The sequence below is a fragment of the Oryzias melastigma genome, linkage group LG14 (genome assembly GCF_002922805.2).
Source record: "Oryzias melastigma strain HK-1 linkage group LG14, ASM292280v2, whole genome shotgun sequence".
In the NCBI taxonomy this organism is placed as follows: domain Eukaryota; kingdom Metazoa; phylum Chordata; class Actinopteri; order Beloniformes; family Adrianichthyidae; genus Oryzias; species Oryzias melastigma.
Genome location: NC_050525.1, coordinates 26,942,233 through 26,954,333, shown reverse-complemented (window position 1 = coordinate 26,954,333; position 12,101 = coordinate 26,942,233). Strand labels below are relative to the sequence as shown.

The following is a 12,101-nucleotide window of genomic DNA, read 5'->3' as shown; positions in this document are numbered from 1 at the left end:
TCTTTGACTGGACCTTTTTATAATACTGCTGATGTGGTTTAGTTTTTCTGGTCTAGAAAGCCACAATATAAAACCTGCAGGGTCAAAATGTTGCCGTTAAAGTGTCGCCATAAAGTCTCTGAAAACAGTTGAAGACATGAAGATGATATGAGACGATAAAGCTCCCAGAGAAGGCTTCAATCATGTGTTTTTCACTGTAAAAACAAGCAGAAGTGCTAAGTCATGTTTGTAAAATGTGCATTGTCACACCAGATGACCGGAGTCAACAAACTGAGCTTGAAGAGCAGAAGTTTCAGCTAAGCGTTAAGATTTCAGCAGCTGATGTCCTGTCCTTCCTCTGTTAGCATGACTCATTATTCAAGGGAATGTTGACGGTTTAAAAATACCCTTCTGAACTGGTTTCTCAAAAAAAAATAAAAAAACAGATCTTGAGTAAACGGCCCCTAACTTCTGTCTCTAAATTAGAAGAAAACCCACAGGAAGATGTTGCAGTTCCTCCCAAGACCACTAGAGGCAGAGGGGAGCAAGGCTGTGATTTTATCAGACAAAGCATTTTTGCATTATCACAGGTGGTTGGAGTTACACCTTGTCCTACACAATCAGCAACGTAAGTGGACGGAGCAACTTTTGGTAAATGTGTCCATTCTACTTTTGACTTAATTTCTGGTGTTCAGAATTCATTGGACGACATTAAAGACAGTCTACGGTTTCTTCAAGAATAAACTTAAGACTCAATAGACTTTCCAGTCACAGTTTCAGCAGCGAACCTTCATGAAGCTCCTTCCGTAGTTTCTCGGCGTCCTCCTGCAGGACGGACTTCTGCGTGTTCAGAACGGCCACGTACATCTCCAGGTCTGTTCGACACGACTTCTCGGCCTCCAGAACATGGTTGAGCTCCTTCACCTGGAAAAGAAAGCTGTTTAACACATTTTGGATGTTCTTGGATCCTAAACTTCCATCCCTCCAAGCTCTGTGTTTTAGTCAGAACAAATCTAACAGAAATGAATGTGAAAATATTTATAAAAATGATTCTGAGAAAGGTCTTTGGAGGAACTGAACCAAAGGATGCCAGTTAAAAGGACCTGACAGTTCAAATCCCTGAAATATCATCTCAGAATCGGTTGCTTTTATTTGTGGCCAGAAGAGGAAAACAACAGAGAAGCTAATATAAAGTAGACTGACGTGAAGTGAAACACAATCCTTAATGGGTAGGTCTGCCATGATTAGTCAACTAATCAACGACTAATCAACTATTAAAATAGTCAACGACTAATTAAATGGTCGATTAGTCGTTACTTTACATTATTTTGAGTCAGACTGCAGTAAAGTTGAAAGTTATGTTGGCATTATGCTAGCTATTTTGGCTAATTTAGGATTTATTAGGGTTTTCTAGGCTGTTTTGGAGTTTAGCTAATATTTCAGCTACATGCTAGCTGTTTTGGCTAACTTAGGCTAATTTTTTATTATTAGGCTAACTTATTTTTTAGGCTAATTTGGCAATTAACTAATATTTTAGCTGGCTATCAGCTTCAGTGCTTTCAGCATTCACAATAGCATTAGTGCAGGTAATGCTAGTGTGAATATATATAGTTTTTAGTTCATTTAAAACTAATGATGGTTAAGATGTGTGCTTTACATCCACTTTATGCATGACCTGATTAGTCGACTAATCTGAAAAAATAATCTGTGATCAGCTGACTATTAAAATAATCGTTTGTGGCAGCACTATTCATGGGCAACAGGAAGTGCAGAATTGTCTGGTACCTGAATTAGATTAGCCAAAAATGTTGATGTTTCTTCAGTGGTTCTTATCTGTGAACATTTTTAAGTTCTATGAATTTTTACTGAAATGTAGATGAAATGAAAAAGCAGAAACACGGACGAACCTTTGAGGCCTCCAGCTCCTTCACCTTGTCCTCGCTGGAGGTCAGCTTGGCCTTCAGAGCGGCGATCTCCTGCTCCAGCGGCATCACCACCGACCGCAGCTTCTCCGCGTCCTCCTGGGCCTTCGGGAGAGCAGAGGAGATAATGAGTTACCCGAAGCCATGAGAAGATTCCACATTCAGCCTCCAGGCAGCGGGAACATCAACATGTTCAGATGGGAATCTCCAAACCGTCTCAGAGTGAGAAACTTCTCTCCACTTTTGCTCATTAACGCAGCTTTTACAGCATGCGAGAATCCGAATGATTAGATCCAACATTACCCACAATGCCATTGATACGAGAACTCCTTAGCTGCGAGGAACAAATGTCGCCTTGAGCCGTTAACCTCAAGCAGCCTGCAGGAATTTTCAGCTTCGCTTTTATCACAAACCTACAGATCAGATCCAGCTTCTCTAACAGTCATTTTTTCATCTGCCAACTTGTTTTATTCAGCCATAGTTTGTCTAACATATAAGCTTCATTTTCAATCCAAACATCCCATAGTTGTATAATTATTACACCCTTGGGGCGATTTCCCTCATCTATCAGATCTAATGTGCCCTAAAGAGCATCTGACCGAAGAATTCACACTCGTTGTCGTGGTAACAGCTGGGGACAAAAATCAAATTATCAGAGGGTGTGGTTCGTTTTCAGTCCTGTGTGCATTATTTCTGATGTTTTCCTTTTCATCTGATCCTGGTTTTCCCAGGCTCAGCCCAACAATGTGGGTGGAGAACAGCAGTCTGGTTCCCTCTGTTCTCCAGGAGGGATTTCTGAAGATATGAAGTCATCTCTCTGGAAATCAAGCTGCTAAAACATGTTTACTTTCACTCAGAACATCTGTCAGTGGAAGATTAAAATCACTGCTGATGGAGGGAAAAAAGAAAAGAAAAAACATTCACTTCTGGATAAGATGGAAGCGACAGAATCTTCCATAAGAAAATGAGAACGTTTTGAAAAATCCAGGAGTGTTTCCAAAAGGAGAGGAAAAGTTTGACTAGAATTATGGTTTGTTGTGATACGATTCTGGATTTTATTTTTGAGTCAACTTTGAGAAAAAAAAAAGAAGTAGTAGGGCAACCATAAAAGATTAATAAATCAATTTAGGAAAGTTTAGGAAAATCATGAGATAAAAGTTGTAATTTTACAAGAATTAAGTTACGACTATATGAGGAAAAAAGTCATAGATTAAAAAAAAAGTCACAATTGTAATTTTATTTGCCAGAATAAAAATTGAACTTTAGGAGAAAAAAAAATCGTAATTTTCACAGAAATAAAGCAGTGATTTTTTTACAACAATAAAGTCGTAATTTTGAAAAGAATAAAGCTCTCTAGTGGAGAAAAAAATCATAATATAACAAAATTAAAGTTGTAATGTTAGGAGAAAAAAGTTATAATTTTCAAAATAATTAGTTTTATTTAAAAAAAAAGTTGTAATTTTACCGGAATACGGTCACAATTTTATGAAAAAAGTTGTAATTTTACAAGAATGTAGTAGTAATTTCAAGAGAAAAAAGTTGTAATTTTTACAAAAAGAAATTCATAACTTTATGAGAAGAAAGTTTTAATTTTGCAAAAACAATTTGTAACTTTTTACATAATAAAGTAATAAATGTATTTTTTAAAAAAGCATTAATTTTACAAGAATAAAAAATAAAATTCCAAAAGTTCTAAAATTCTACAGTCTTTAGAATAAAATTCTATAGAGAAAAAATGTAATTTTCACGAGAATATAGTCGTAATTTTAGGAGAAAAAGTTGTAATTTTAACAGAGAGAAAAGTCACAATTTCACAAGAATAAAGTCACAACCTTATTTTAAAAAGTTGTAATTTTACAAGAAGGAAGTTATAATTTTTACAGGAGTAACGACATAATTTTATGAAAAAAAAATAATTTCGAAAAACTAAAGTTGTAATTTTTACAAGAGTATAGCCATAATTTTATGAGATAAAAGTAATAATTTTACAAAAATAAAGTTCTAATATTAGGAGAAAAAATATATATTTTTTATAAAGTTGTAAATTTATTAGAAAAAACGTCTTGATTTCCAAGGAAACAGTCATTCTTTCTCAAAAATATAGTTGGTGGCGTAATCCTCCACCTACATCAATGTGTGATGCCATAAGGCTTTAGTTTATCACAGGAATCCATGTCCCATAATGCATTTGGACCTCTGGGACTTCCGGAAATCCACTTCTAATAGCTCAAGAATCTTCCTCTGAAGAGGTCCGGTTTCCTGGAAATTATTTTCAATGTCCTTAGAATAAGTCGATGGTGACTCAGCGAGAGACGTGGTATTTCCTTATTGTTGACCGCTCACATAGCGCTCCATGTCTCTCATACTAAAACATATCAGTTCTGTTTATATTTCCTAGTAAGCAGCTTTTTGCCTCATACATCTATAATTTTAATCTTGTAAATTCTGAATTTACAACTAATATTTTAACTTTACTATTGTAAAAATTCTGCCTTTTTTCCTTTACGAGTTTAATCACATATAGTTATATTTTTTTTCTCATAACTATATTCTCTTACATGTATTTTATGGTGGCTCTAATACTCACCGGCTGAATGGCTAAAAGGAAACAGTTAAATTCTGTTCTTTTTTTTCTAGAGAAACCTACCTTCTTCATCTCGTCCTCCAGGTTCTCCTTCTCCTGACCCTCGGTGAGCCGCCGCCTCAGGTCGCCCAGTTCCCTCTCCATGGCCTCGCGGTACTGGTTCCACTGGGCCCGCTCCTGCTCCAGGCGCTGGTGGAACTGGACCTCATATTCGCATACCGTGTCTGTGGAGAGAACGAGTCAAGAAACAAAATCTATTTACAGATAACAACAATGATTCAGTATTTTCTTTAGCTAAACCAAATTTTTTTTTTTTTTTTGGTTTTGTAAAGTTTAATTTTCTGGAAAAATATATTATTATTAACAGCTTAATATATTTATATAAAGTGAGAACAATTTAGAGCAGCATAATGGTGTTTATTTGATTAAATCTGGTGCTTATTAATTGCTTCTTGCATTTCTCATGTAAAACTCATGTATTTTATCAGTATTTTTAGTTACTGATTCAGGAAAAGGTTTTGTTTTTTATCTGACCTCATTTCTGCATTTTACCTGTAAACACCCAAAGAAATGTAAACTGATCAAGTCTTTAATGTTACACCTAAATGTGCAAAAGATGGGTAAATGATAAGGTGAAATTTTCTGATTGACATTATGTGACCAAAGCCATCAGATAAACTGTTTATCTGGACTTCTTAGAAGCTGATTTGTTTCTCACAGAAAGAGTCGTGTTTCTCTTCTTCTCATTTTCTGATTTTCACTAAAAGTCGAGCGAATCCATACTGGATTTTTAAAAGCTTGGCAGATATTTTCACCCAAAGACGAGCAGATTCCAGCGTGAATACTGAAGACTAAGGATGGGAGCAGGGAACAGGTGAGAAATGCAAATCAGAGCCAGAAAGAGCTCGAACTTAACTGAGAGGAGAAATAAAAACAGATTTTCAGACTGAAAGAACAGAAGACATTCATGAAGAGCAGAAACAGAGGAAGAAGTCTAATCTACTTTAATTAAAACAATTCACCAAAAACTGCAACATAAAAAAAACTAACGAGAAACACAAAAACAGAAGAAAAAGGAACCTCTGAATGTGACTCAGTTTTCCTAGAAACAAGCAGCAGCACACCCATTCAGCAGCTCCTCTTCTTGAAAACCACATCATCTCATTATTCTGAATAATGACTTCCTGAAAACAGAAGCCATGTTTTTCCCACTACAGCAGCAGCAGAAGGTGGCCTTACCTTTCATGATGGCCTGCAGCGACGCCACCTCCTCCTGCCACTGGCTCCGGACCTGGTCGATGGCTTCCTGCTTGGTGTTTTCCGAGACGGTGGCCACGGCCTTGATGGTCTCGATCTCGGCCCGGGCCTGAGTCAGCTGGGCTTTCATGGAGATGATCTCGTTCTGAGCCTCCTCCAGCGCCGCGGTCCTCCTCTGGAGCTCCTCTAATGACAGAGCAAAGAGACAGAGGGGTCAGTGAGGAGAAGTTTCCCAGATTTCCGTCTCCCTCCAGGTGTGAGATCCATACCTTCCTTGGACATGTAGAGCTCCTTGAACTTGGCTCTCTTCTGGTTGAACTCGGCCTCCAGCTGCTGCTTGAGTCGGATGAACTCCGTCCTCTCCTGCTCCAGAGCGGCCACCCGCTGCTGGAGTACCTCTGAGCAAAGACGGAGAAGAACCACAGCTCTCACTTTACTGCAGTTGATGCTCAATGCACAGATTGGTGTCAGCAACGTTTAGGACATGAGGTGCCATCTCAAAATTCTCTCCTCAACACCGATACCACAGATCTCCAGAGCCACATGTGGCTCTTGTATCACTCCAATGTGACTCCCTGGTTAAAGACGGATAAAAGTTTTTATGTCAAAAATTCTAAAGTAAAAAGGGTACAGGGTGTATTCAGACCTTATTTTTTTTCCGGATTATTAGGGAAAACAAACTGGTTCACTTTAAGAAGTGAACCCGTCTGAGTACACCATAAATTAGCCAGGAGTCGACTGAAAAAATGTTGGGTCTTTTTTTGTATTGTGTATATAAATAACAATATAAGCAAAGCGATGAAAGCAGCTTTAGAGATTAAATCAAGCATTAAGTAATTCACACTGTTGAGCTAATAAGTTGTTTTTATTCAACCAGCAGGATTTCCTTGATTATTTACAACAAAGACATCAGTCACAGTTTCCTATTACATCATTTCAACATGATACATGAGAGATAAAAAAAAAAAAAATAATAATTCGAAATAAATGGAAGATTACCAGAAAAGTCTAGGAATTAATCATTTTAGGCTGAACAGTAAAATATTTCATTTTTATTGCTGATAATCTGAAGATCAAATGAAACAATTTCAACTGAAACTGTGGAATAATAGGAGCAAGAGTGATCGGTTAATCGAAACATTTAACAATATATGTGAGCTTTTACGCACTGGTAGGAATGTTATTGTTTATGTGAAGGTTTGTAACATAAATAGAATACAGTAAATACTATAATATGGACTCTATTTGGAGGAATATACAATAGTAGTAAATACAGACTGAATTTACTTGAAAAACTAAAACATAAACTTCTTAAATACTATTTTTTTTACTACAAGGTTTTGCAAATGCAAATATTTGTAGTCATTTACAATATTTACTATTATTTCAACAAAAGAAAGTTAATGTTTAACCACTTGTGACCTCAGTTGAGGCCAGAAAATCCAGACAATCACAGGTTTTTCCGAGACTCCAGCAGCAGCAGCTTATACTTTATTTAACTTCTCTGTCACTTAATGCCAGTCCGCCGCGTCCGCTCACAGCGACATCCTCACATGCAGACAAACGGAAAAATTTACGAGCTCAAAAAACGCTGGAGTTCAGCAAACCTCTCAAACACAGTCATGTGAGAGTCGAGGACGCCATCGAAACTCATAAAAGGATCTTCATCGGCCATTCGGTTGAGTCTGCAGTCTGCAGGACAACTTCAAGAACTGGAGCAATAAATCTTTATGGAAACATAAAACCTGAAGTTACCAAAAGTATCAAAGATGCAAAGCCTCAGTCATATTTTAGTAAAGAAAACGTTATTATTAAGATTTAGAGAGATTTCTAGGTATTTCTCTTTCTTTTTTTGGGTTTTCCTAAAAACCTCAAATGCAGCTGAGTCTTTGATTTCGCAATTTTAGCCTAAATTTGACACTCCACACTTCTCCATCACTCACAATGAAGAAAAGATATCTAAATTAAAATCAGCTTCGTCTTTTAGGATATTTAAGTAGTGAAATTTTCCATTTTTTTGTTTTGTTTTTTATTGCTCTGATTATATTAATTAGCATGACATAAACCTAAGGAGATCTTCTGTAAACAACCTTTACAAGACGCATTCCTAATTGTAACACGTCAGAATAACTGCATGACTATAAATATTCTGACGTAAAACTTGGTTTACGTTCATAGGAGGTAAAAAAAAAAATAAATCCAGCCTTTTGATGAAAAATTCATCCATATGGATAATTCATTCATTCATTCTTTCATTCATCTTCTTGTCCACTTTGTCCCTTTTGGGATCGCGGGGGCACCGGCGCCTAACCCGGCTACTGATGGGCGAAGGTTGGGTTCACCCTGGACAGATCGCCAGTCTGTCACAGGGCTACACATGGAGAAATGATTAGGAAATCTTTATTGCCTCACGACTGTCCTTACATTTAATTTTGGACAATCTGTGGGTGAAAAAAGCTAACAATGGTTAAGATGTGCGTTTTACATCCTGTTTACATATGGTCCGATTAGTCCACTATTAAAATAATAGTTTGTGGCAGCTCTACTTAAGATTGCAGACCACTCAGTGAGCTGAAGAGAAAATGTTCATGCACATTTATTCTACAGGCATGCTACGGGTGACAGGTTGTAGCAAACATATACAACGTAAGTAGGAGTAAAGAAAGAGAGACATATTCAGGAGTTTTTCATTTTCTCAACCACCCCAAATCCTGCAGATGCATAAGGAACCCGTTATTGATGTTCACGCGATGGGTGCGCACTCCTTATGCGCAGCCTGACTGTTAAAAACAAGAAAATTAGAGAGTGTACTTTGTGCGGTCATCTTAAGGACACTTGCGCATTACGTGCACAATCAGTGAGTGCAGCATTTGCGAGCGGTCAGTAATGAACCAGTACTTGCACCTTGCTAATAACTGGAGTGCGGTATACAGGCACCATACGACAAAATCACTTGTACGTCATAAATAGGGACAAAACAAAACACTTTCTTCATGTTTCAGTTCAAATCTCAAATTTTTAGTTACAGCTTTGTTTGGGTTTGATGAATGTATTTGTGTATTACAAAAAAATTCAGAAAAATTCTTATTTCAATGTGTTAATAAGCAAATAACGATAAAGGAAAAACCAATAAGTTGGCTTATACTAAGCTTGCATTTAATGTAAGTAAACATTGAATAGTGCTGGCACAAACGATTATTTTAATAGTCGACTAATCACCGGTTATTTTTTTTGATTAGTTGACTAATTGGGTCATGCGAAAACTGGATGTAAAGCAGAAATCTTAACCATCATTAGCTAAAAACTAGATATATAGCATTACCTGCGATAATGCTAGTGTGAATGCTGTAAGCTGAATATAGCCGCCGCTGAATATGCTAGTGCTGAAAGCTGAAAATGTTAAAATTGATAGCTAAAAACACTGAAGCTGATAGCTAAAAACACTGAAGCTGATAGCTGAAAACGTTGAAACTAATAGCTAAAAATGTTGAAGCTGATAACCAGCTAAAATATTAGTTAAATGCCAAATTAGCCTAAAAATAAAAAAAGCCTAAGTTAGCCAAAACAGCTAGCATGTAGCTAAATATTATCTAAACTCTAAAATAGAATTTAAAAAAAAAAGCCTAAATTAGCCAAAGTAGCTTGTATGCTGCTGAAATATTAGCTAAACTCCAAATTAGCCAAAAAAACCTTAATAAATCCCAAAATAGTCCATAAAGCTAGCAGAATGTCGTTATAACTTTCAACTTTGCTACACTCTCTGACTCCATATATTATAAAGTAACAAATGATCCAACTATTAAATTAGTTGACTATTTCATAGTCGATTAAACCTTGATAAGTCGACTAATTGTGGCAGGCCTAACATTGAATAATAAATGTCTCTTAAACTTAGCACAATAAGTGACACTGTTAACGTCGATCTAATGGTTTGCAGTGGGGATGCAACAATTCACTTTCCCACCATTCGGTTTAATGGTGTAATATACGGTTTAGTTTTAAACCGAGAGCTGTGGCATTCCTGGTCATAAGCGCACGTTACTTCCATTAGCCTTACAAGTACTTCACAACACAAATACCACACACACAACTACTTTCACTATGTTGCTTAAGGTGGCCATACAAGCCTCAAGGGTACTGGAAGACACACCTGCATTCCCCTTAAGATGCAGCCGCTCCTGGAGCCGTACAACCCTAAAACCTGCAGCCTCCTGACTCCACTCTGATGACCACAGTCAGATATCATTGTCAGAGTAAAATGGGCAGTTCTTCATCACAATAATACTGTATTTTCATTTATGTTTTGCTAAAAGGTGGATGTCTTTGTTTGAAAACTTTTAAATATGTTTAATTAACCAACCACAGTGATTGACACAACCAGCTGGTCCAAAGTGTGACAAAGCTGCAGTTTCATGTTTTTCTTCTTAGATAAATTGACATTAAAGCTCTTGAAGTGACACTGATCCTTCTCATTTAACCATTCCACTTTCATAAATGATGCACCAACACTTTCTGATTGGTGCATGCTTCAGCTTCAGTTTGTAGCTGCAACAAACACAGTGGGGGTCGTGCAAATCCATGGATATCCATGAAGTGAGATGGTTGAGTCTCCTGGAGCTGCAGACTTCAGGAAAATGCCTCCAGGAGAACACCGGGAGTTCCTCGCCAACAGTCCGGCCTTTCAGGGCTCGCGCTCAGCAGTGACCCGCGTGACCCGTGTCAAATAAAGGGTTCGAGTCTTGAGCCAGGCCACCAAAAGGCCAAGGCCGACCTTTGGATCAAACTAGTTAAACTAGCTTGGAGCTGTGAGCTAATCAGCTCGTGAGAGTGATATGAGGGCAGAAGGACGTGTGCATTATTCACAGCAGCGGGGCTGAAAGTGGCCGAACGAGTCTCCGGTTTACCGGGGCGCGTTCCGCTTCAGAGATGTTGACATGTGCAGGCAGAATCCTGCGGTAAACGGTCGTTAGGAGCCAGCTGACAGCCTGTGACACGTCGCCCTGAGGATGCTAAGCAGCTAATGTTGTTAAGGATGCAGAGGCCGCTGCTCCCGGGCCGTAACGCGCCCGCGGCGAACGCCGTTAAATGGAAGACATTTACCATCATGCTGAGATGTGAGGGGGGATCCCGAGGCCTCCTCGGTCATGGCTTTCCGAGGGGAGAACAGGTAATTACCACAGAGGCGGGATAGCAGCTAGGAGTGTCCAAGAAAACAAGCTAACGTCATAACTAAAGTTAAGCTAACGAGCGGGGAAAGAGTACTTCCGCTTGTCGCTTCAAAATAAAATCAGACGTTTGCTAATTGTAGCGTTAAGTACACACCGTAATGCGTACCACACTAGCAGGGTACTTGATGACAATTTATGATATATGGCTACATATTTTTGTAGGAGTAAAATTATTCTTTTTTAGTATTTAGAGACGATGTGCAATTATTTTGAAACCACGCTTCCTTTTACCGTGTTTCTGAATTCTTTTTTTCATTTCAAATTAAAGGCAAGTATAATTCACGAACTTATACTTCTTCTTTTTATTATTATTAATCATAACATTAATAGTTAAAGATAATACTATTGTTGTATTTATTTTACTTGTTTTTATTTTTTGCTTTCCCGTTAATTTGAACAAAAGTAATGTAAAATAAAATTCTATCTGAATAACCTTAGAAATTATTGTCACTGCATTTGGGATTGTTTTGTTTAACTAATTATTTGTTGTTCTGTATTTGTTTATTTTTTTATGGCTGTAATGTTCTGTCATAATCAGTCGTTCAATTAAAAAAAATCTTGCTTTAAACCTTAAGATATTTTTTAAAACATATTTTCTTCCAAATAAAAGCAACTATTTTTGTAAAATATATCCAAAATTCACTGGCCCTTACAATGTTAAAAAAACATGAAAAAAAGAGAAATATTTATTCATCATATAATATATATATTAGCTTTATTCTGTGAAGACTCATTTACCCAGAATGGTTCCACTGCAGAAAAAGTAAAAAAAATAAAAAATAAAAATAAAAATTAAAAAAAAAAGTCATCTGGACTTTGTTTTTTTAATTTAAAGACACATACAGGAAGTGACATAATGAGACAAAACTTTCACAAAAATATGTTTGGGAAAACACATTGGTAATTATTTTTCAAAGAATGCTTACTGTTGTGATTTGTAAATTTGTATGATGTTCAATAAAGTTCATGAAAAAAACATGTTGGAAAAAAAGCCTGAGCACATGATCAACAGGAGCTGGAATCAATTTGGACTTTATTTGTCTAACACGTTTCATGTACAGAGACAATTGAAAGTGCTTTACATAGAACATTAAAAGAATCAAAAGAAGTGAGGTCTCACTTTAACCTTGA

The 12,101-nt window shown here is 37.0% G+C and overlaps 1 protein-coding gene across 2 annotated transcripts in view; it reads right to left on the bottom strand.

Moving 5' to 3' along the window:
- Window positions 1-11,597, bottom strand: part of rabep1 (rabaptin, RAB GTPase binding effector protein 1) — a gene marked incomplete in the record, with an annotated part of 35,078 nt that extends 23,481 nt beyond the window's left edge. The window contains 6 exon segments of one of the 2 annotated variants that reach the window (XM_036215185.1): window positions 768-903; window positions 1,887-2,006; window positions 4,549-4,709; window positions 5,725-5,928; window positions 6,012-6,140; window positions 10,843-11,597. In XM_036215185.1, the coding sequence (XP_036071078.1) occupies window positions 768-903; window positions 1,887-2,006; window positions 4,549-4,709; window positions 5,725-5,928; window positions 6,012-6,140; window positions 10,843-10,888 (796 nt within the window). 2 annotated transcript variants of the gene reach the window in all.
- Between the last annotated feature and the right edge of the window lie 504 nt (window positions 11,598-12,101).